At 36.6% G+C, this 26,964-nt stretch overlaps 1 protein-coding gene across 1 annotated transcript; it reads left to right on the top strand.

The window, feature by feature from the left end:
• Positions 1–5,623: 5,623 nt before the first annotated feature.
• LOC149195964 (caffeic acid 3-O-methyltransferase-like) lies at positions 5,624–13,710 on the top strand. The gene is made up of 4 exons (XM_089408973.1): positions 5,624–6,165; positions 12,604–12,782; positions 13,059–13,123; positions 13,262–13,710. Exons 1-4 carry the CDS (start codon positions 5,624–5,626, stop codon positions 13,559–13,561), a joined length of 1,086 nt encoding a protein of 361 aa, XP_089265099.1. The 3' UTR covers positions 13,562–13,710.
• Positions 13,711–26,964: the final 13,254 nt, after the last annotated feature.

Below are 26,964 nucleotides of genomic sequence, written 5' to 3'. Positions count from 1 at the left end.
TCCTTCAAACGCTAAAGAAAGCTCACCTGTAGAAGAAACACAACACGATGAGTACTCTGATGATAAAATCCTTGTTATAAATGTGTTAGAAACTCTTAAGAAAAATAATTTTAGAAGAAATATAGCCAACAGTAAAAGGAAAAGTTCATTGAAAGAAGAAACAAAGAAAGAAGAAGTTAAAAATCATCCCCAAACTACTGCAAAAACACCATCAATTGTAAGAAGAAGTGAAAGGCTTAATAAACCACTACATGCATAGTCTCAGGAATCTCCAGAATTCGTCAATTTATAAGAAGAAGAAGAACCAAGAGTTCCATCGCCAGTTTCCACTCCAACTAGGAGAACTCCATAAATTGATTTTGTCCAGCAAAAAATATACGACTACATATATGCCCTGGAACAAAGAGCTACAAAAAAGACTCTTGAATCATCCTCAAACCAAGAAGAAATTATTCATTTTGATCATTTAGAAGAACCCCAAATCGTAAAAACTCTAAAAAAGGAAATATATGGATTGGAGGTAGTAAATAGACATTTGAAGTAGGAAAATAAAACAGTAAAAGCACAAAATTAAATCCAAGAGAACTCAAAATGACAACGTCCTATTTCATCTTGGTTTATGGTATGAGAAAAATAAGAAATGGAAAACTAAAAATCAATTTCTTAAGAAAAAGGTGACAAGTTTGCAAAACAGAGTTTTGATGAAGAAACCAAGGATGTTAGCACTCATTGTCAAGAAAACGAAGAGGACTAACTTAGATGTCCTTGCCCAGGATTTTGAAGATGCTTAGTGACAGAGAAAGATTACAAATTTTGATATTTTCATGAGGACATGCAATGTCTTCTGTGTGGGGGAATATTGAACCCCAAAATTGTTTTTTTTACCACTTTCCTACATTCCATCCTTCTTTGTTTTTACTATCATAACTCTAAATTGGGCATCAGTTTAAAAGGTCTATGGAATAGTAGGTTTCTAATCATATTATATTTCATAAGTGTCATTTTTATAATTATTTAACTTAATGTTTGCATGAGCTACTGAATTGCACCAATTCGGCAGCTAGTGACGGATTCTGTAGCAAAATCAAAGGTTTGACATGTTTCGAAACTCTAGTCAAGGAACAAGACATATGACCAGGTGAAAAATATTTGGCACAATGCTTTGTACCTATATCTATAACTTAGATCGATAAGGAAAGCACCATAGCAACTCAGTCAAAGCGAAAGTCAACCACCAAGGAAGGTGAACCACGCGAGCGAGGAATTAATTAGTGCATATATTCATCCTCATGATTTTCTTTGTTGATAGAAAATCATGAGGAAATAATGTTAAGTTATCTCCTTGTACTAATTTTAGTCATTTTCGAGTAGGGTATGGTCGTAATACTCTTAAATAGTTATTCATAAGAGATTATAAATATGCTTCACGACATACTACTGAAAAACTTGGATATTGTTTTTAAACTATGTTTTTGCAATTAAAAACTCCGTTTCATCTCATCCTTTTTTTTTGAAATCCATGCGTATATAATGTTGTGAAGGGGTCATGTTGTCACCTATTTCTCGTGGGAGGGACCCTTGGAGTTGTAAGGTTTTACTGTTTTCAAACTAACATTTCAATTCTACATTCTATATTGTGTTTAATTCATTTATTTCACTAATAGTTTGATTGTTAATAGTGATCACAGAGTTGATAACAGAGTATAGTTTGTTTAGTCATTTTGTTGTAGGATGAATGAGTGAAGTGGAGATCTATTATGCACATGAAAGTAGTATAAAAGAGTTTGGATTGATATAGATTTGTAGTATTGTTTTGAGTTACATTTGTGTGAATAATAATTCAATTTATCTATAGAGTTAATTTCTCTTTCTGTCAGAGTAATTTAGATATGGTTTCATTATCAAGTTTTCTTTCAAGAAAATGTGTGTGTGATTTCATTTCAAGCAAGAGTCAAGAAAGTGTGATATTTTCTTTCAAGCAAGTCTGTGTGTGATTTCATTTCAGGACAGTGTGAAGCAAGTGTGATGTTTATTTCAATAAGAGTGTGATTTTTATTTTAAGAAAGAGAAATAGTTTTGATTTCATATTTACTTTCATAGTTGTTAAACAAAACATGTGCATTTCAGTATCTCAATTTAATTTAGGAATTATTTATGTAATAAGGACTCCTGGCACAAACAATGCACATACATTTCATCAGTTTACTAGTCCTCATTGATCATTCATGTAAGTAATTTAATACCAATTAAATTACAAAAAAAAACCCAAGATAGGGATTTTGCACCCATCAGGAATTTGGCCAAAACCGTGATCACATTTTGACATGTGATGGATGTGGATGATAGGTCTTAGCGAGACGAATATAACACCATGATAATCATCTCATTTCGAGTTGTAGAAATGGAGATATAGATTTTTGAATTTTATAATTGGGTTTTGCACATGTATTTCTAGGTCGGCTTGGTGTTAAAAAGAAACCCTATTATGTTGTTGGAGGATCCATTCTATTGGTGTATAAATATAAGGTGATGGAGGATTCATTTCCTTATCTGAAAGTGTAGCACACACTTGAAGATAAACTCGTTGGAGAGGAGGAATATCTCTGTCTTAGCCGTAGCAAAGGATTACTCAACAACTTGTGCCAAAGAAGTTTGTTTCAGGGTCTGTTTAGAGGGCCAAGTTGCTTGAAGGGATGCCTAGGCACCTCCCTAGAGGGCCGAGGTAGAGGAAGGTTGTTTCAGGGTTGTTTGGGTGTTTCTTGGGTGGATAGGCTTTGGGAGGGAAGGGCAAGTTGTGGTGGGTAGGTTGTAGGGCTTAAGTCACTATTTGAGGGTAGCGTAGGGTGTATTGACGATTTTCTATGCCTAGAACAACAGTCAAGGGCATCAACACCTCTCCAAGGGTAGGCCACATCCAAGGAGCGCTATTTGGGTGATTGTTTAGAGGTTGTTGCACCGGTCCAAGATATCCTAACCAATCACAGTCACAACAAAAATATTGCAGAATTTTGACAACAATTTTGATGTGTGTTGGATCCTTGATTTTGGGTCAGATTTGGATCAGTTTACCTTACAGCCTATGGGTGCCATTTGGAGGACTTTTCATGGTGCTCAAAACTCCATCCTAGAATAAGAAATTGCAGTGAAGTATTAGGAATCATTCATTTGGTGGAGGGAAGTTTGTTGATAGCCCAAAGTAGAACCTGACGAGCTATCTTGAAGTTACAAAGAGGAGCTAAAGTTTGGGTGAATATTGGTGCCGAAGTGCAGTACCTTAATAGACAAAGGTGACTACTAGCATTGAATTTTGGAGCTTACGTATTGGCCAACCTAGAGAGAAGATTGGATCAGCCCATATACATGTAACAGAAGTGACTTGTAGCATTGTTAGGTGTCATCCCTCCTAGAGTCTCGATGTGTTGTCTTTTGAAAGACTAAGGGGAAGCTAGTGAGTAGTACGGGTATGAAGGATCGACAGGACAAGATACGACAAAGAAGTTGCAATGAATATTATCATTATATCTTGTATACCATAGACTATTTTATTATTCAGATTTGGCTTAATATAATGAAGATTGCGTTGTACATTATTGTACAATTTTGATAAAAATTGTGTATACATGTGCATATGTGATTTACTGCTTTATATTTTCTGTTGTGCAAAGTAGTTTTTGTTGAGATTCTTGGTTTCGTAGCATCGAAGATTCTAACCTAGACCCAAGATCGTGGAAATTCAACATTTTGAATAGGTGTAGAGGCATACTTTTTTGTTGTAAATGATGAAATATTCTTAATTTTGTACTTATGCAATTATTATACCTACCTCACGTAGGATATACATATCGTGTTCAATTTTGCATTGACTGTATATTAGTTTCCTTTTGACTAAAAAAAATTGAAACTAAACAAAGTTGAATATTATCAACTGAAATTTATTATTTTAAAACAATATTTAAATTGATTTATCTAAAACACTATTGGTTCACCTCTTATTTTGTAATGATGGCAGATGTACTCCCATTATTGATTTGTACTCTACAATTTTTTTTTTTTCAAAATATTGTATTTTACAACTTAATCCTATAACCTCTACTAATTTATCTTCACACTAAAATTCGGTTCAATATTCTATCTTTGGATGGAACAGTAATCCATGTAGCAAAGAGATATGCCCAATGTGACAGTGGAATAGATTACATGCATGTTTCAAACATCTAGTTGTGAAAGCTTTATCCACATGAAAACTCATCCTTATCACGTGTTACTGTGTCCGGTTAATTTTCCTGGAAGTAGATTTTCACCACTGCTTTTGCATAAATTTCGAGAATATATTTATATTTATCATAACATGAGTTTTTATATTTTTGTTTTTGCAAAATTTAATGGTCAACTAAGAGAGGATGGTTATCTCTTGTTAATCATCCTTCATGTAAATAATCATGACTCGTTACTATCTCTGAATTTTAGTCATATTAACATTATTATTTAAGAAAAATTATTTACAGAAAAATGAGTTGAATCTATATATATTTTTATTTTCACGTAATTTAGTGGTTAATTACTATTGAGGATGGCATGGGTAGTGTGTATAAACATAGTTAGCTACTATTTTTATGGTGGTTGTTGTTAACTTTTTTATTACTATTATTAAAGTAAATAATTTTCTACCTCTCAAATGTTTTTGAATTTGATTTATTAATTTATTTACTGAACAAATACCTGAAATTAAAATCTCTTAAAAAATTTTAATCAATATTATTTTAATGATGTTGACATTATAAAAATATCTCCCACTTAACTACCACTCATAGTCTTGCCACACTAAAGACATTTACAAAATGAATTTAGGCATTGCACTGTTGTAATGTAATTTTTAGTCGAATAGCTTCGTTTATGATGAATCCAAAGTAGGCACTATTATATTGTCCCAGTTGAATTCAAGAGTGAGATAAAACAATCCGAGACATGAACGATCTTTGTTATGTGATTTATATTACGTATCGGCGTATAATGTGGCGAAACATTGTTAGGTGATTTATATTTTATATGTTCTTGCTTGTCTTTTAAGTGAATGGACAATCCAAGATATGAACGAATTTTGGTACGTTCTGGCAAATAATTGTTATGTGATTTATATTTTATATGTTCTTGCTTGTTTTTTAAGTGAATGGACAATCCGAGATATGAACATTGTTATGGGATTCATATTTTATAGGTTCTTGCTTGTTTTTTTTGAGTGAACGGACAATTCTGGTGAGAAACGTTTTTTCTTTTTCATATATACTAAGTATTCACCAGAAACGTTTTTCTTTTTCATATATACTAAGTATTCACCAGAAACGTTTTTCCTTTTTCATATATATTAAGTATTATTTAATGATTGGTTTATTCACATTGATATCATTTTATTCTTATTTAATTAATAAATGGAAAGATAATAAACTAATCATAAACTTATTGTTTAATAATAATAAGTTAATATTTATTATTAGGTAATTATACATTCATGGATACATTACACGAGGCCACCACCAAATAATATATATTTGGCATCCCTATTCGTTTGCATTGCAGCTCTCCCGGCGAGGTAAGTGAAAGGGACAGTCTGGTTGAGTCTCGGGATATGAATATCCAAGCAGTTGAGGACGAAGAGGTGCTTCAGGGTTCAGCCCTAAGCATGGCGTTTTCCGTAGTAAACCCCTTTGTTCTAAAATGTGCCCTTCGCCTTAAAATCCCAGACATCATCTGGAAAGCTGGTCACGATGTTGCTCTCTCCGTTCACCAGATCGCCTCGCAACTCCCCTCTGAAGCCCCCGACGTTGACGCTCTTTCCCGCATTCTTACGTACCTTTTCACTATGGGAATCCTGCAGACGATCAAGCCAACTGAGGGAATTAGTGCACCCATGAACATGAAATACGCCCTTACCAATCTCACCAAAACCTACTTCATCTCCCAGGATATTAATTCCTTAGGCCTCGTTCCCTTCGTTCTATTGCAGACTCACCCAGTTTTCGTCGCCGCCTGGGACCATATTCACGAACGTGTGCTTCATGGAGGCGATAATTTCAAGAATTCTAGTGGCAATGGCAAAGACTTCTGGAATTTCGCAGCCAGCGATCCGGAGTTCAACGCCATCTTCAACGCAGGCATGGTGTCCCTCACATGTTGAATATGTAATTCCAACTGAGCGGCCGTACCTCACCCAAACCACTCAGAAAAACCGCCTTTCAATTTCGCACCGCCTTCCAGCGTAAAGTTGTTTCCGTATATTTGACTCCGATACGATATGGTGCAGACGGGTGGCTCTCACCATACGTAAGCAAGTTCAACTTTTCGGGAGCTAAAATTCTGCAACAAAATGCCTCCCGATATCTTTGTCCACCGTCCGATCTACTCCAGCACTCTCGTCCGTTGATCGAATTAATTACATAGCGTGGAGTAAAATCAAGTTTCATTGACCATAACTTTTATTAATAGATTGTCATATGGGTAGGTAAAGTGTTAATGTCTTTTTAATCGAAGGTTTGGGTGCATATACATATTACGTAATTTTTGTATGGCACATGTGTACCATGTATGTAATGTTTAATGTTTTTTTATGCGTTGACCATTTTTGGTAATGGCATGTAAAAAAAACACAGGCGCGGGTTAAAAAAACATAACGAGCCAAATGAAATGTGCTCGTGTGTTGTAATGTTTTTTTTTGTTGGCCATTGAAATATGTGAGAGCTCGGGGGCAGCGAATGAGAACGGAGAGAATGTGCACAGCAATGCATGAAGAAAAAGAACAGAGATGAGCGCACTTGTTTTGTAAGCCTGAGTAAGTTTTTTTTACAGAGGTATGTGTAAAAATTAGTCTTACAGCAGTAATGTAAAAAGGGATTTACAGCGGTAAACCCAGCTCAGTAAATTCTCATGAGGAGACAGAGTAAATGTTTTTGGATGAATGTATTTTTGTGGTGAATCCCTCTCAGTAAAAGAGGATGAATATGTATGAGTGATTTTTGTTTTAATCAATAGAAATGTTTTTATGGTGGTGAAATCCTCTGTTCTTCAGTAAATTTTTTTTTAAAGCTTCCCTGTACACAAAAGATCCTGGAAAGGTAGAAACAGAGCATTGCCTCTGTGGAGTATTTTCTTTGTTTTTGGGATTTTATCAGAAAAATCCCCAACAGTGGTATCAGAGCAGGCTTAGGCTCTTTGAAAGTGTTCAAGAAGCTGAAAGGAGGAGTCTTTTGTTGCAGCAGTAGATCTTCTCCAGCAAAGTAAAGTCTCAGGCAAAGGATTCAGGTATTCCAAAAGTTTTTTATGTGTTGCTGAAGAAGCAGTGAGTTGTTTTAAACATACAGTCAAGGATTTAGAGGCATAGATCAGAATGCAAGGAATGGCCAGCACAAGCACTGGTATGGGTATGTTTAACACCCAGCTCCCACAGTTTAATGGGAAAAACTATGACTATTGGGCAATAACCATGACAACTCTGTTTGCCTCTCAAGATTTATGGGAAATAGTTGAAGATGGTTTTGAAAAACCAACAGATGAAACTGAGTTCAATGCATTAACTCAGGGAGAGAGAGATTTACTGAAGAGCAATAGGAAGAAGGATTCAAAAGCCCGTATGTTGTTGTATCTAGCAGTAGACCAGAGTGTGTTTCCAAGGTTAGCAGCAGCTAAGACAGCAAATGAAGCATGGCAAACCCTCAAGACAGCCTATCAAGGCATGGAGAGAGTGAAGACAGCAAAACTACAATTGCTGAGAAAGGATTTTGAGAACTTGAACATGAAGGAGTCAGATAACATTGACTCATTCTTCACTCATGTGATTGGTGTAATCACACAAATGAGAACTCATGGAGAAACCATTGAAGATAGAAGGATTGTGGAGAAAATATTGAGGGTCTTACCCTCAAGGTTTGATGCCATAGTCACCACCATTGAAGAGACAAAGGATCTCTCAAACTATTCAGTTGATGAGCTACATGCATCACTGATAACACATGAGCAGAGGTTGAGTAGGAATGAAAACTCATCTCTTGAGCAAGCCTTCAAGACCCAGATGTCCTTTGGAAGAGGAAGAGGTCAAGGCAGAGGAAGCAAGAGAGGAAGAGGCAGAAGCCAGAACAGAGGTGGAAGGAACAGCCCAGCAAATGCTCAAGGAAGAGGCAGCAATCCAAATCAGAACCAAGGCCAAGGCAGCAGCCAACAAAGAGGACAACATCATGCTCAAGGACAAAGGTATGATAAATCTAATGTTCAATGCTATTATTGCAAAAAGTATGGACATTATGCAAGTGATTGTAGGAAGAAGCAGCATGATATGAACAATAGAGAAAATGCAAATGTTACTAGAGAAAACAGCAGTCAAAATAATGTGTTGTTAGCCTGTAACATGGCTGAAACAAACAGTGAGGACATTTGGTTTTTAGACTTAGGTTGCAGCAACCATATGACAAGAAACATAGCCTTCTTTTCTGCCCTAGATAAAAATGTGAAATCAGAAGTCACACTAGGAACTGATAGTAAAATCTCTATTATGGGAAAAGGGGAGGTAAAAATATTTACAAAGCAAGGAGAAAGGAAAACCATAGCAGATGTCTACTATGTCCCTGGAATGAGATGTAACCTCTTGAGTATTGGACAGCTTGTCCATAAGGGGTACAATGTTTTCTTTAAAAATGATGTATGCACCATCATGGATATAGCACCCAGCAAAAGATGCATTGCTGAAGTGAAGATGACGAGGAACAGGATGTTCCCTCTCAGGATCAGGGCAGATTTGAAAAATAAGAATGTAATTGCAGCAGTCACCCAAAAGGCTTTCCAAAGCGTGCCAAAGGATGAAAATTGGTTGTGGCACTTGAGATTTGGACATCTCAATTTTGGAGGTCTAAATTTGTTGAGTAGGAAAGGAATGGTAAGAGGATTACCATTGATAGAGAAACCAGACAACCTTTGTGAATGTTGCATATTGGGGAAACAACATAGAGAAAGTTTTCCATCAGGCAAAAGCATAAGGGCAAAGGCACCCTTAGAGATCATCCACTCAGATTTATGTGGGCCGATGCAAGCTCCATCATTAGCAGGCAGCCAATATTTCCTAACATTCATTGATGACTTTACAAGAAAGACTTGGATATATTTCCTTAAAAACAAAAGTGAAGTGTTTGAGAAATTCCAAAACTTCAAGGCATTTGTGGAAAACCAAAGCGGGCTGCATATAAAAGTTTTGGAACTGACAGAGGAGGTGAGTATATCTCCAAGGAATTTCTAAGATTTTGTAGAGAAAATGGAATTCATAAACAGTTTACAGCTAGGTACACCCCACAGCAAAATGGAGTTGCTGAAAGGAAGAACAGGACCATCATGGATATGGCGAGGAGCATGCTGAAGGCAAAGCATTTGCCAAATGATTATTGGGCTGAAGCTGTAAATTGTGCAGTGTATGTTTTGAATAGGTGTCCTACAAAAGCAGTGATGAACAAGGTGCCAGAAGAGGCATGGAGTGGGAGAAAGCAAGGAGTCACCCACATGAGAGTTTTTGGATGTGTGGCCTATGCACACATACCATATCAACTAAGGAGGAAGTTGGACAGCAAAGGGGAGAAATGTCTTTTCATTGGATACAGTGAGGAATCCAAAGCCTACAGGTTTTATATCCCATCTACCAAGAAGTTTTTCGTCAGCAGAGATGTTCAATTCATTGAAGAGGAAGCTTGGGATGGAAGCATAGAGAAAACAGTGAATGTCAAGAACTGTTTGTCTCATGATGAAGATGATGAGGAAGTGGCTGAAATGCATCCCCAAACAGCAGCGCCAACACAAGGACAGCAAGGGACACCATTGAGGATAAATGAGAGTGCTTCTCCAAGCACACCACAAGGAGGAAATTCAAGTGCATCTTCAAGCACTTGCACACCAAGTGAAAGAGGTAAGAAATTTAGAAATCTAAGTGACATTTATGATGAAGGAATGAATTCCTTATTTGCCTTGTATTGTCATGTTGATGATCCTATTCATTTCGAAGATGCAATCAAAGATAAGAAATGGATAGAAGCTATGGATAAGGAGATGAATGCCATAGAGAGAAACAAAACATGGGATTTGGTTGAGCTACCAAAAGGTAAAGAAGTTATTGGAGTGAAATGGGTTTACAAGACCAAGAGTAATGCTGAAGGCAAGATAGAAAGGCACAAGGCAAGGCTGGTTGTCAAAGGGTACAAGCAGCAGTATGGGAGAGATTATGAGGAGACTTTCGCACCGGTTGCAAGAATGGAAACCGTGAGAGCAGTGCTGTCCATAGCAGCACAAAACAAATGGAAAGTCTACCAAATGGACGTGAAGTCAGCATTCCTAAATGGAGTGTTAAAAGAAGAGGTGTACATTGAACAGCCTCTCGGCTATGAGAAGAAAGGTGAAGAGCACAAAGTGTGCAAATTGAAGAAAGCTCTTTATGGGCTGAAGCAAGCGCCAAGAGCATGGTACAGCAGGATAGATTCATATCTATTGGATAATGAATTTGACAAGTGTGAGGGAGAACCCACCGTCTACATCAAAGAAAAAGATGGTAAAATTTTAATTGTTGTCTTGTATGTTGATGATGTGATTTTCACAGGTAATGATGATCAGCTCATTGAGAATTTTAAATCAGTCATGAAAGAGGAATTTGAAATGACTGACATGGGTTTCTTGAGATACTTCTTAGGCATAGAAGTAGATCAAAATGAAAAAGGAATTTTTATCTCACAAGCAAGATATGTAAATCAAGTATTGAGCAGATTTAACATGCAAGAATGCAAGGCAGCGATCACTCCCACAGTAATGGGATTAAAACTCAGCAGAGAGGATAGCAGCAAGGATTTTGATCCTAGTTTGTACAAGAGTATTGTTGGCAGCCTTATGTATTTAACAACTACTAGGCCTGACATTATGTATGCTGTTAGTTTAATTTCCAGATTCATGGAGAGACCAAAGGAGGCACATTGGCAGGCAGCAAAAAGAATTTTGAGGTATGTCAAAGGTACCAAAATGTTTGGAATTTTATATAATGTCTCAGACAGAACATTCAGATTTGGTTGGATACACAGATAGTGATTGGGCTGGAAGTGTAGATGATCGGAAAAGCACTTCCGGTTATGTTTTTCATATGGGTTCAGGAGCCATTTCATGGGCTTCTAAGAAGCAGTCCATTGTAGCGTTGTCTACAGCAGAGGCTGAATATGTGGCAGCTACAGTAGCAGCATGTCAAGCAGTTTGGATGAGAAGGATGTTGAGAAGCTTAGGCCAAGAGCAGGCAAAAATGACAGTGATTTTTTGTGACAATAGCTCAGCTATTGCATTGTCAAAGAATTTAGTGTTTCATAAGAGAACGAAACACATTGATACAAGGTTTCACTACATCAGAGAATTGGTGAGCAATGGAGAAATTGTCCTAGAACATTGCAGGACTCAGGAACAGGTTGCAGACATTTTGACAAAGCCATTGGATCAGAAAAGCTTTGAATTTTTGAGGAAGTGTCTCGGTATGACTGAATGCCCAGCAGTTGAAATTAAAGGGGAGTGTTGAATGTGTAATTCCAACTGAGCGGCCGTACCTCACCCAAACCACTCAAAAAAACCGCCTTTCAATTTCACACCGCCTTCCAGCGTAAAGTTGTTTCCGTATATTTGACTCCGATACGATATGGTGCAGACGCGTGGCTCTCACCATACGTAAGCAAGTTCAACTTTTCAGGAGTTAAAGGTCTGCAACAAAATGCCTCCCGATATCTTTGTCCACCGTCCGATCTGCTCCAACACTCTCGTCTGTTGATCGTTTGAAGCTGCATACAAACCAACATCAAATTAATTACATAGCGTGGAGTAAAATCAAGTTTCATTGACCATAACTTTTATTAATAGATTGTCATATGGGTAGGTAAAGTGTTAATGTCTTTTTAATCGAAGGTATGGGCGCATATACATATTACGTAATTTTTGTATGGCACATGTGTACCATGTATGTAATGTTTAATGTTTTTTTATGCGTTGACCATTTTTGGTAATGGCATGTAAAAAAAACACAGGCGCGGGTTAAAAAAACATAACGAGCCAAATGAAATGTGCTTGTGTGTTGTAATGTTTTTTTTTGTTGGCCATTGAAATATGTGAGAGCTCGGGGGCAGCGAATGAGAACTGAGAGAATGTGCACAACAGTGCATGAAGAAAAAGAACAGAGATGAGCGCACTTGTTTTGTAAGCCTGAGTAAGTTTTTTTTTACAGAGATATGTGTAAAAATTAGTCTTACAGAAGTAATGTAAAAAGGGATTTACAGCAGTAAACCCAGCTCAGTAAATTCTCATGAGGAGACAGAGTAAATGTTTTTGGATGAATGTATTTTTGTGGTGAATCCCTCTCAGTAAAAGAGGATGAATATGTATCAGCGATTTTTGTTTTAATCAATAGAAATGTTTTTATGGTGGTGAAATCCTCTGTTCTTCAGTAAATTTTTTTTTAAAGCTTCCCTGTACACAAAAGATCCTGGAAAGGTAGAAACAAAGCATTGCCTCTGTGGAGTATTTTCTTTGTTTTTGGGATTTTATCAGAAAAATCCCCAACATCACAAAGGTCGGTATGACTGAGACCTTGGCTACTTACGATGGCTTCAAAGACGTTAATGCGCTGGTAGACTTGGGTGGAGGGCACGGAGAAGTGTTGAGTCTCATAACCGCTGCATATCCTCATATCCACGCCATCAATTATGATCTTCCTCACGTCATCGCAACTGCACCCGCTCTCCCCGGTAATCCTAATTCCATTTCGTCACCTTATTATTTATATGTTTATTTGTATTCCATTTCCCTACTTCAATGCATAAATCCTGTACAAGTTTAGAATACGCTGAATTATATTTAGATAGCCCACCCATCTTTCTTTATCTCCTTATTATTCCACTTCCGGTAATCCTAATTCTATTTCGCCATCAATTTTTTATATGTTTATTTCTTATTACAATCACGTCACATGTCACAGCATGAGATTTAGCCATGTTGTTTTAATCGTATTTTCATTCACACAGGCATACAACACATCAGCGGAAACCTGTTTGAGAGCGTACCCTCCGCAGATGCGATTTTTATGAAGGTGAGAAATACTGTTCGTTAATGTGGCGGATCATCTTCGTACGCTAATTGTGTGAAAAACATTGAATTTTGATTTATCTATGAAAGATGTTACTACTATACCTAATTTATAAGTTTATTTTGGATTTGTCAATGAAAGCATTTCCTACATATCTGGGACGACAAACACTGCATCAAGCTACTTAACAACTGCTACCAGGCTGTCCCAGATAAAGGAAAGCGAATAATAGCAGAGGCTGTCCTGGATATAACTGATGATTCTGACTTGATAGGATCTGGCAAAGTCATACATGCTCTTATGTTGAATCTTTCACCAGGAGGTAGAGAAAGGACCCGAGAACAATGGAATGAACTTCTCAAAGCAGCTAGTTTCTCTCTCTCTAAGATCGTGGGAAAGAAGGGCACCTTAACTAAAATTATCGAAGAAATCAAGTGCTAAATGTTTAGTGAAACCCTACACTAGGTTACTTAGGGCAGAAACTGAGCTGTCTCTAGTTCACTGATAAGCGTCCTTCAACCAAAATAAATGCAGCAAGTTGTGATGTAATAACATATTTTAGGTGTAATTTATTGCATTACGAAATATAACCATGTGATTTCTGAATATTCACCTTCAAGTTGTTTGTGTCCACCTTATCGTGTATCGAAATATAACCATGTGATTTCTGAAACCCACTCGTTCTTGCTGCTGTATGAGATATCTCCTACCCGAGTTGATTTTTTGTCACTTGAAGATAATTTCACAACTGAGTTCCTGAATTCAAAGTGCTATTGAGAAGGGATGAGTTTGCTGGGAACGCATATGACTGAGTGCATCAGCTGAACGTAGCCAGATTTACTTTCACGACTGTCGAACCGCCTTGTGCATTAGGTTTTTTGCGAACCAACGTTTGATTATGAGTCCAACGAACTAAGAGAATTGCATTAAGAGAAGCTTTGGTTCATGGGTAGACTATTATGTTCTCCATGTTTTAAGAGTCTGTTTGACCATAAAATATTTGCATCGGTCTCAAGACTGGATTCCTTTCCACATTTATGTCGAAGCTCTGGCCCGTGGAAATAACCTGTCTCATAAATCAACTTTGTGTTTGATTAAGTACTAGTTTTTGGCTTCAAAGGTTGGTGATTCTGGAGAGGAGTTATCGAAAGATGATGCTGCTTTCTTGGCTTCGAAAGATGATCCTATCAAGTTTGAGTCCTATTTACAAGAATTAAGAGCGCAAAAAGTTTGTAGACAGCTATTGGATATAGGAAGCTCTAAGGAAGAGCTGCAAGCATTTCTTGAAGGTCTAGCTGCTCTTCTAAAAAAAGGGTTCAACCATCAATGAGATCAGAGCTGGTGGAAAAACTTCGAGAAGTTCTTAATTCATGAGATTGATAATCATGCCAGTACAGAGTTTGACTACTTTTGGGGTCTTTTATTTTCTTTATTTGTAATTAATAATTATGAATAACCAGGAATTATCTTGGCAATAGAATATGAATGTGTATTGCTAGTGTGGTCATAATGTTTTTCCATGGGGCTGCCAAGATATACTAGGGTAGTTTGGTTTATTCCCCAATTTGGTTATGATTGCAACATTTGTATTTTCTAGCAATGGTAAAACATCTCCTCTTGCTTTCCTATGAATCTCCAGTTCTGGACCGAGTTTTCTTTCTTGGGGCTGCAAGTTACCTCAGAGATAAATTCTGGGTAGATTTCTAGTGTAAATAAACCAAATTTGAAGAGATAGATAGGCTGCAAGTTAGGCTCAAAAACCAGTTTGCCCTCCCCCAGTTGTGCCACCGCTCATAAAGAATGCACTAGCCACCAAAAATGATATATGATTCCAGCAAAACTATGTTCATGCAATGATTCTCCCGGTTACGGGACTCTGCTCAGTTATATAGCATTCTTCTCCACCACTCTATAGCAGCATCAAAGACAGCCTCTGCCCCGTCAATATCACCTGCCTTCTCTTTTAAAGATACTAATGCAGCAACAGTTCCAGGTCGGTGTTTTATTTCAGTTATGCACTCCAAACAATAGCAACGTGATAATGACTCGCAGCTACGACAAGTTGGGCATGTAAAAGAAGAGCCAATGTTGCTTTCATTGGATATTTTTCAGTCATTTTTCCTAAAAATTCTTCTGCTATCTCTGTAATGAGCTAAATATTTGCATTGTTGTTATTATCGGTGCCTCTTGGCACTTCTACAAACTAATCAGCAATTCGTATGTGCTCAACATTGATCCTCATATCTTTAAGTGTGGCCATAGCCACCAGTAAAATAGCCTTTTCAGTCCCAAATGTTTCATAAGCCCATGCTCTCACACTCTGCATAAATTTTACTATTGCCATGCCATTGTTGGCAATTAAAATACTCTGGATTGGTCTATTTCCGCAGAGTGCATAGCAGAACTCATCAATTTGAGATAAAACTGCTGAAGTCCTCACTGCAGCCTTCCCATTTTCAATCCCATTAGTGTGGATACCTTCCCCCTATTATCTTTGTTATTTCCTCAGACACCTTAAGACCAACAGACTTATGCTGCCGCTCAACTGAGAGGAAGGTTCCATTTGTAGACCACCTAATAGACAATAAGCCCAATGTGATTACGCTCCTCATAGACTTGAGTTCGTGCAAGAAATAAGAGCTCTTGAGCTTCTGCAAAGTTTATTTTATCAATAAGAGCACATGCTGCATATATACCATCTCAAAGATACTATTCCAAAAGTATTTAGAAGTTTCATGAAGGCCTAGATCTCCAATCATTGTCCCATTTATATGAGTATTGAGAGCAGATTGTTTTCTTTGAAGAAAGTGGCAAGTTAAGAGAATATTGGTTCGTACCCTAGTCAAAGCATTTATATATATGAGCATTCAAGTCCTGTCCATGACATGGTGTGATAGTTGTTGAAGTTTTGATAGCCATCGTTTTTGCTTTGAAAGTGAATATGCTGGAGGATTTTTGGGAACGACGGAGCTCAATATTCATAAGCATTGGGGGTTGTTTATATTCTTTAAAGTTGTAGCTATTTGGCATTGTGTGAGATATCCATGCAACATTGTCATGAAATGGAGAAAATTGATGATGCATTACAGCTATTGAATAATCTAATCTATTTCATTGTTGATGGGATGGTAAAAGTTAGTAAGGAAAATCTTTTTAACATTCAAACTTCTTGCAAAATGTACAAGACAAAATTGATTTTTTGCAGCTTGAATCAGAGCTACAACAAGAAGAGCTACATCAAAATAGACATCATTTTGAACCTGTTTTTGTTTAGAACATTAAGACAACCACCCATCAACAGCAAGTCAATATTGTTGAAGTTCTTTCAGATTTAGTACCTAATGAAGCAGCAGTTGTACATGTAGATGCAGAAGTTCAATTTGCACTTCCCGAGTCAGTCATCAGACCTTGGGAAGAGATTGTCCACACTTTTTCCCCTCTTCCATAACAACAACAACAAATTATGAAATGCCAACACTGTGACCGAGTTGACCATATGAAAGATCATTGTTTTGATCTTCATCCATGTAAGCACTATCATAAAAACAATCATTCTTCAAATAGATGCTTCAGAAACAAACCTCCTGCAAGAACAAAGATTCGTCTTGGATGGATGACTGTCTTAGCAATGGGCTTCAATTGTTAAGAAGAAATTTCGCTCATACAACATGATTTTTTCTTGAATATTGAATAGTCTTGCAGTTGATTTTTCTCCATCATCTCACCTTGTATCTGATAGGGGGAAATGATAGTCATCTACAAGCTTCAAAGCCACATCAAGCAAGCTTGAGCCACAACCTGCCATACCAGATTCAAAGTTTTATCTAGAGACAAAGATTCTCTTGAACGTGCCTTGAGTTGGTGATGCATCTTCAAAGAATTAGGGACACTTCCTCTAGCAGAAGATTTCAGCTTCTTGTGAGTTTTGGAAGAGTTCCAGGAATTTCATTAAGAATTCCAGAGTTGTTGGTCATCCTTAAACCATCACAAGTTGAGATCTCTCTTTTCAGGTTAAGGTTCTCCCTTTTATACGAGGTGAGACCTCCCTTTCCTGGTTGAAGGTTTCCATCTTCAAAACATCAGGAGCACTTCATCTAGCAGAAGACCTGGGCTTCATGCCAGACTTGGAAGAGTTCCAGGAACTTCACTAATCATTCCAGTGTTGGTGGTCATCCTTAAACCACCTCGCTTATACCAACATTTCAGAGAGCACATTCATCCTAGTTCCAAATTGCATTTTTGCACGTTTTGTCTTACATCTCTCTTCTTGGACTCATACATAACCCTTCAGATTAAGAGGGGGAATGTTGGACACGTAATCCTCTAAGGGTTGGTGTGGAAGATGGATAGTCTATGGAAGTCCAAGAGACCTTGGAATACGAGATTAATGGTCATGTGAATGTACTATAAATGTATATCATTGTCAATAATAAACACAGACTCATGCTTATCATTCATCTTTTGTGTCTTCCATGTATGTGTTTAACATAAACAATAGTATTTCCAATGACTCACAGCCCAATTTGTTATAGGCATGGTCATTCCTCTTTGGAAAATTTCTAAGATGAAATGATTCTATGGAAAGGAAGTGGGAGCAGGATATGATTATGTGCTACAAAGGATTTCATTACCTATTCTTATTTCTCTAGAAAAGTGGGTGGAGATGCTGTTGAACCTTGTTCCACATATTTTTATTCTCACCCAAGTGATCCATGACACCACAAATGTTCCTATATAAAATATAATTTATCTCGGAGGACCACATATAGATTGAGAACTGTACAAGGAGTATGCTAATGCTCAATTATGTGGGTTAGAGAAGTGGGAAAAACCATCTCAAACATCCTTCATCAGCCACATTTGAAAGAATGAGACAGTCCAGGCCTTGTCATGCATGAAGTCATGGTAGGCCTTAAAAATATATATGAAATTGGCACTATCATGGTTGCAGCTTTGAAAAATGAGAGTGCTAAAAGGAAAGATATCTATTTTTCTCATTGGACATCAGACATGATCTATGTAATACATTTTCTGGTATAAGAGCCTGAAAAAAATTGGTAGACTCACTTCTGGACGATACACATTTTACACTACTAAAGGGAATAAATTCATGGTATGTTCAATAAATTTCAAAGGGAGAAATTAAGCCGGACATCAGGGACATCATACGGAGAAAAGGAATCATACGGGTTTAAGTGATACATTGAAAAGCATGATTAAGATAATTTGATATTTTGTGAAATGTGATAGGGTGGAGTGTTTTGTGATTTAATTAGGTTGGTATAAAAAATACCCTTAAAGAATGCACTTGTTTCTATGTATTTTAAATGTGGGATCATGGAGGATGTTTTCCAAAATTCTTAAATGAAATGTGATCTCATGGATTACCATGATCGCTGAAATCCGTATGAATGCATTTGAATAAATAAAATAACACACTTTTAAATTCAAATTTGAAGTCAAATAATGTCCCATAATCCACTTTTAAATTTAGATTTGAAGTCAAATAATGTCGCCATACTAGATTAAATATTGTATAGATGGACAAGGTCATGTTTATCATTCCATATCATGCCATGACTATGTATGACAGAGAGGTTTTGGAGGTTTGGCCACAAACTGAGGTGGAACCTCACAGGAGGAGGAGACGAATTCAAACGTCGAAGATGGAGTACTACACTGAAGGAGGTCACATCAAATCCATTTCTTCACAAGTATAGACATCTCCTAAAAAAATAATCATATACACATAATATAACTTTTCCTATAAAATATCATTAAAAATTAACTTTTCCAATAAAAGATAAGATCATTGATAGGTGCATGAATATTGTTGATAGATGATCTACATCAGCCACTGCACCATAATGCCAAAAAATGGATGGTCATGTTCCACTCTGAGTGAGATCCAAGATCTCTCTCATTTTCATTTTTGGACGATCAATGTTATGTTGATTTTTAAGTAGCTTGGGAGGTACTCCAAGCTATAGTTTTAGGGATTCGAGGAAAAAGCGCCATGAGAGTCACTTGTGGGCTTGGATCCCAAGGTAGGGGTTTTGAAACCGTTGGGATTTGAGCAAAAACCATGAGCATAATTCTACATGTGATGGAAGAGAATGATAGCTCTCGGTAAGACGAATCTAATGCAATAATAATCATCCAATTCCAAGTTGTAGAAATGGAGATATGAATTTTTAAGTTTATAATTGGGTTTTGCAAATGTATGTCTAGGTTGGCTTTGTGTTAAGAAGACATGTGATAGTTTTAGAAACCCTATTATGACGTTGGAGGAGACCGTCTATTAGTGTATAAATAGAATGTGATGTAGGAGTGATTTCCTCATCCGAAAGTGCAACACACACTTGAACATAAACTCTTTGGAGAGGAGGAATATGTCTGTCTTAACCACAACAAAGGAGGACTGAACAACATGGACCAAAGAAGTCTATTTTAGGCTCTATTTAGAGGACCGAGTTGCTACAAGGGAGGCAGACGCACCTCCTTAGAGGGTGGAGGTAGAGGAAGGTTTTTTCAAGGTTGTTTGAGGTGTTTCTTGGGTGGATAACCCTTGGGAGGGAAATGTAGGTTGTTGTGGGTAGGCTGCAGGACCTACCTCATTGTTTGACGACAACGTAGCTTGTATTGAGGGCTATCTATGCCTAGAGAAGTAGCCAAGGGAGTTAACACCTATCTAAGGGTAGGTTGTAGCCAAGGAGGGTTGTTTGGGTAACTCTTTAGGGGATGTTGCACCAGTCCAAGATGCCCTAACTAGTCACAGTCACAACGGTAGTATTGTAGACTTGAGACAACAATTTTTATGTGTTGGATCCTTGTTTCTGGGTTAGATTTGGATCACTTTACATTGCATCATGTGGCTGTCATTCAGAGGAATTTTCGTGGTGGTCAAAAGTCCATCATAGGAGAATAACTTACAGTGAAGTATTGGGCATCACTAGTCTGGTGGGGGGAAGTGTGTTGATAGCCCAAAGTAGCCCTTGAAGAGCTATATTGAAGTGATGAAGAGGAGCTAAAGGTTGGGTGAATATTGGCGCCAAAGTGTAGTACATTGATGGAAAAGGCCGACTCCTAGCTTGGCAGTTTGGAGCTCAGGTATTGGCTAGCCTAGAGAGCATATTGGATCAACCCATGTACATGTAGCAGAAGTGACTTGCATCAATGTTAGGTTGGCATACCTCCTAGAGTCTCAACATGTTGTCCTTTGAAGGAATAAGGGGTAGCCAGCAAATGGTATGGGTGCGAAGGATAGGAAGGACAAGATACCTCAAAGAAGCTGCAAGAAAGATTTTCATTGTATATTGTATAACATAGACTATTGTATTATGCATATTTGGTTTAATATAATGAGATTGGGTTGTACATTATTGTACAATTTTGTTAAAAATTATGTATATTGTGTATATGTGATTTACTTCTTTATATTTTCTGCTGTGAAAATTAGTTCTTATTGAGATTCTTCATTTGGTAGCATAATATATTCTAAGATTTTAACCTAGACCTAAGATTGTGGAAAATCATCATGGTATTAGAGCATGTTTAAGCTACTTTGGAAGCAAATGAATAAGAGTTGTGCACAACGAAGTACAACTTAAGAGGGATTTGGTCACATTGTAGGTGATAGTGTGGAAGTTTTGGGATGGTATCTTGTATAAAGACAGGCTGAAGGGTTATATAACTATGGTCCATGAAAGGAAAGCATCAAGTTGGTCTTGCAGGTCAATAGGATCTGGGAGATCGCTGAAAAAGCCATCAAGAAGTCAATTGACCTAAAGGAGCTGGAAGTGTATGAGGATTTGGATATGACGCTGATATTTATCATCCTAAATGGTGTGAAGGATTCCCTAATACCTAATTTGTTCAGGAAGAACAATGCACATGAGGTGTGGATGGCTCTTCAGAATTTGTTCCAAAATAAGAATGAGAATTGGATATTGGTATTGGAGGATAAGTTGAAGTCCACCAAGATGATAAAGGGTGAAGGCGTGACTTTGTATCTGACGAGATTGTCTCAATTAAAAGATGATCTCGCTGCCATTGATGTGGCTATTTCAAATGGAGATATAGTGAGGATTTCCTTGAAAGGGTTCACTAAGGAATGGAATCCCTTCATCAAAGGAATCGTTTCTAGAGAGAAGTTGCTAGACTGAAATAAGTTGTGGGACATATTCATTCAGGAAGAGTTGCGAGATGATGATCTTCATCCAAAGAAGAAGACTATCGATGATGAAGTGTCACTTGCAACACAAATGAAGGGTAATCATAAGAAAGACTTGAGTAAGGTCCAGTGTTTCAACTTTGGTGAGATGGGTCATTTTTTATCAAAATGTCCGATGAAGAAAAATGGATATGAAGAGAAGAAGAAAGGAAACCAGGTCACCATTATTGCCGCTTCTGCTGAGATAGACAATCTCACCAGGAGATTGGAGGAGGAGGAATTTCCCATGATCTCTGATTTCTCGCAGGGTACCATTAATGAGGATGGATGGTACATTGACAATGGTGCGTTGAAACATATGATAGGGTCACAAGATTTTTTTGAGACTCTAGTTAAATGGGACTTGAAGTTAAACATGGTGTTGGGTGACAAGAGTGAGTTGGAGATCTAAGGATCGGGTGTTGTACCATTCAGGATGGAAACATGATGAGTGATGCGAGTACATGATGTATTGTTCATACCAGGACTCATATATGGCATGATTTATGTCTTGATGATCGAGAAGAAAGGGTTTTATGTCTTTTTCTAGGATGAGAATGCAAGGCTCAAGCTTAGAGGCTCTAGCTCTGCTGGTATCATACTTGGAGTTAGAGAGCATGGTCTATATAGGCTGATGGGAAATCTTGTGGATCATGAGAAGTAGCTAAAGTAGGTGTAGGTTCTAGAGAACCAAGTGTTGGTTCAAGCTTCAGAGGATTAGATACAGGTTCTTGAGAATATGGTCCAAGTTCTAGAGACTCAGAAGGAGTCGAGTTTGAGACGGAGATTGCAAGTTCAGAGGGAGACTCTGTAGTCCAAAAAGAGCGCGTGGTCAGTGAGGAGAAAGGGTTCTCCTAGAACTTCCAAGAAGGAATCATGGAGAGAGTGGAAGACGTTAAAAATAAGAGAAGAAGAAGCAGGGTGCTTCCAGTAGAGACAGTGACACTTTCGAGCGAGGCATAGTTCACAGAGCATAGATTTTTGTAATTGTGAGCACCAAGAGTTAGTTGAGTGTTGTGAGTAGTGATGATGATGATGAATTACCTCCTTGTCTTGGAAGTACCTCCCTCACTATGAGGGAGTGTTGATTTTTGAGAAGCTTGGGAGGTACTCCAAGCCCTAGGGTTTGGGGATTAGAGGAAAAGGTGCCAAAAGAGTCACTTGTGTGCTTCGAACCTATTTAACCCCAAATTTCCTCTTTTTGAACACTTTCCTACATTCCATCCTCCTTCTTTTTGACTCTCGTAACTCTAAATTCGACAAGAATTTACAGGGTCTATGGCATAAAATGTATCTAATCATCTTGTATTTCATAAGCATCATTGTCCTTTACTACTTAACTTAATATTTGCTTGAGCTACTAAATTTTACCAATTTGACAGCTAGTTATTGATTCCATAGAAAAATCAAGGGTTTGTCAAGTTCTGAAACTCCTGCAGAGGAACAAGACATATGGCCAGGTGAAGAATAGCTGGAACAATTATTTGTACCTATATTCATAGTGTAGATTGATAAGGAAAGCATCGTAGCATCTCAGTCAAAGAAAAAATCAACCACCGAGGAAGGTGAACCAAGTGAGCGAGGAATTAACGAATGTAGATACTCAACCTCATGATTTGCTTCACTAATAGGAAATCACATTATGTTATTTCTTTGTGTTAATTTTAGCCATTGTTGTGTAGGGTAGGGTCGTAATACTTAGAAACAATTATTCGTAAGAGATTATAAATTTGCCTCTCAGCATCATAGTGACAAACTTGAATGTTGTTTTTAAACTCTATTTTTTCAATTAAAAACGTTGTTTCATTTCATCCTTTTGCTCTGTGATTTATCCTTGCATATATAATCTTGTGAGGAAGTCGTATTGTTACCTACTTCTCACGGGAGGCCCCCGTGGAGTTGTAAGGTTTCACTGTTTTCAAACTAACATTTCAATTCTGCATTCTATATTGTGTTCAATTCATTTATTTCACTAATAGTTTGATTGTTAATAGTAATTGTAGAGTTGATAACAAAGTACAGTTTGTTTAGTGATTTTGTTGTAGGACGAATGAGTAAAGTCGAGATCTCTTACACCCATGAAAGTAGTATAATAGAGTGTGGATTGATATAGTTTTGCAGTATGGTTTTGAGTTACAGTTGTGTGAATAAAATTTCAATTTAAGTATAGTGTTAATTTCTCTTTCTATCAAATTAATTTACATCAGGTTTCATTATCAAATTTTCTTTCAGGCAAATGTGTGTGTGTAATTTCATTTCAAGAAAGAGCCAAGCAAGTGTGATATTTTGTTTCAAGCAAATGTGTGTGTGTGATTTTATTTCAAGCAATAGTCAAGCAAGTGTGTGTGTGTGATTTCATTTCAAGCAAGAGTCAAGCAAGTAAGATGTTTATTTCAATAAGAGTGTGATATTTCTAAGAAAGATAAATAGTTTTGATTTCATATTTAATTTCACGGTTGTTAAAGAAAACATGTGCATTTCATTATCTCAATTTAATTTAGGATCTATTTAAGTAATAAGGAGTCCTAGCACAAAGATTTTACATTTATTTCATTAGTTTACTAGCCCTGGTTGATAATTCATGTAATTAATTTGACACCAATTAAATTACCAAACATTTTGGAGCCATTTCAGGGGAAGTGTATATAGGAGTCTTTTTCTTTTGCTTTTCATTAAAAAAATAAAAAAATAAAAATGATATGCATATGGAAAGAGATACTAGAGGTAAGTTTGTAAGTAGAGGTAGGAGTTTGATTCCAACATTAGCACTCACCCCACCATGACCTCGTAGTGCCTTCTTGATTGATACTCAAAAGTTGAAATTATTTCGAGCCACTCTTAAGGATGCCACATTAAACTGGTTTATAGGCTTAGGAGTAAATTCTATAAGAACATGGGAAAAAATGAAAAATAAATTCTTAGAAAAAGATAAGGATTATTGTATGCCCCATAACCTTGAATATGAAGCCTTTTAAATGATACAAAAAGAAGATAAAAATCTTGAAAATTTTATTGAAAATTTTGCTTATTAATGTAAAAAGGGCTAAAATGCATAATCTAGATGAAGAAACTTTAAAAGCTCTCTTACTAAAATCTATCAGAGATGGGTAGATAGATATTTTCAATTTGATGGGTAAAGGACATATTTCTCAGTTATCATTTGGAGATATTTGCGAGTTATGCATACACATTTCAAGAGGAAATTCAAGAATTGGGAAAAATCCAAGAGATCCTATTATGTCTAGTATTAATAAATCTGCAGCTGGGACTGTAAGTAGGGCTAAAATAGGCAATTTACTCGACAAATTTATAACAGATATTTTGGGGAGTCTTAGTGAAAAGATAGACACCCTTAAATTACAAAACAAGCAAAAGGTTGAAAATACTACATTATCTATCTTTCGTCCAAAATGTAGAAAGAAGCATGCCTTGAGAGAATTCCCTCTTGACTTAAAAAGTGTGAAAACTTGTGTTATATGTGCAAAAAATCATGATACACAGAAATGTCCTTCAATACCATATCTTAAAGTTGTCTGTCAAGAGGAAGTAGTGCCAAATCAAGTAGAACATCTTTGTTTTATTTCTAAGAGACCATGGAAAAATTCCACAATGGAATATGGCCCAAGGTTTCAACACTCAAACATATGCATAACCATCACAAAGTAATTGGACTGCGCCCATGGATTGGAAACCTTGGCCTCAACCTTGGGCACAAGGATGGAAAAATCCTTATGGAAAGTACCCTCAATATCGTCAATTTCAACAACCTTAGCCTGTTTTTCCACCACAATTTTTTCCTTAGCCTATTCAATCCTCTCAACCTCAAAATTCAAACCCACAAATTTCACTACCATTTCCACAAAAGAAAAATCAATTGCCTGCTCAGCCACTTCCAAATCCAAATAATAAAAATTCACAGCCTGTTTACAACATGGATGGACAAAATTTCCAAACTTACATGATAACTCCATTAGATCTAAACAATGTCCAACTTAGATCTAGTAGAGTATTGGAAAAGAAGCCGAAAATTCTCAAAAACGAACCATCATTGGAAATTCTGATGACACTTCAATAAAATCAATTCCCATTATAGAACAACCTTCAGTTTCTATTCAAGATACACCTTTCTTTGAAAGACTGAAAATTGACAAAGGGGTAGCAAAACATATTGTGTTGCTTGATTATGATATGATTGATGAATTGAAGAATGTTTGTATAAAAATTTCTTTGTTACAAGTTATCAAAGAAATACAAATATTTTCAAAGATAAACAGGGAGTTAAGTATTAAAAAACCAAGAAGATAAAGGAAATAGGCTAAAAGAATCTAGTTAGCTGCAAAAATTGCAGATATCATGATGTGAAAAACAACAATTCAAAAATATCTAGATCCAGGAAATCTTTTTGTGAAAACACACATTAATGGTGTTGAGATTCAAAATACATTGATTTATTTAGAAGCAATTATAAATATCATGAGTAAACAAACTATGAATCAATTGAAACTTCTTGATCTTCAATATACACCTACATTATTGCAATTAACAGATAGATGTGTTATCAAACTTGATGGTGTCATTAGGGCACTTTTGAGGTATAAAATGGGCCTCCCAAGAAAAATGTATGACCAAAATAAACGCTATAAGAACCAAAAAGATTCAATATGATGATGTCAACCATGGGGGATGATTCACCATTTTTGGAGTAAAAAAGTAGAAAGATTAAAAAATAATAAAATAATAAAACTACTTTTTCAACTTGTATTTTCAACTTATCTCCCTAAGGTTTTACTCAAATTTTGAGCGGGAGTACTTGTTGGATGAAAAATTTAATTCCTCATCCAAAGAGCACCCATGTTTCATACTTTCGATGGACCCTGCTACATGAAAAATGATAAATACATGAAAAAACGTGATTGCAATCACGTTTTTCATGTATTTCTCAATTTTTGTGTAGCGGGATCCATTGAAAGTATGCAACATGGGGACTCCTTAGATGACGAATCAAATTATGCATCCAATAAGTGTTTCCTCTTGAAATTTGAGTAAACCCATAGGGAGATAAGTTGAAAATACGAGTTGAAACAATAATTTTTTTCTTTTTTCCCTCTAAAACTTGATAATGTCATCTAATCTTATTTTATTATTTCCACTGTTAGCTTATAGTTTCCATAGGAGGCCCATTTTAGACCTCGAAAATCCCCTAATGGTTAGAAGATGTATTTGTATCCTTAGATTCTTGGGAATACCATGTTGACTTTATGATCTTGACACCCAAGAATAATCTAGGAGGACACCCATTGATTCTAGGAAGATCGTGCTTAGCTATAGATGATGCTGTTATAAGTTGTAGATATGGTGATATTTTTATCTCTTATGGAAGTTTGAACACTAAATTCACATTATATTCTCCTACAAAAACAATTATAGAAGTAGAAAGTGAAGCATGGATAGAATATGATAATGAAAACTTTGATATATGACCAATTTTTGTTACTTCACAAATAGAAGAAGAAGAAAAAATTTTGAATTTAATGGAAAATAGTGAATATTCCTCATATTGTGAACAAAATAAATGTTTTCAAGAAAAATGTAATATTGAGTATCTATCATCTCATCAAATGGATTTAGATTC

This window comes from Pinus tabuliformis, chromosome 2_2, assembly GCF_031772625.1.
Source record: "Pinus tabuliformis cultivar Carrire ecotype Pingquan chromosome 2_2, CPIR1, whole genome shotgun sequence".
In the NCBI taxonomy this organism is placed as follows: Eukaryota; Viridiplantae; Streptophyta; class Pinopsida; order Pinales; family Pinaceae; genus Pinus; species Pinus tabuliformis.
Note: the sequence above shows the minus strand (reverse complement) of the source record. Positions and strands in the feature narration are given on the sequence as shown.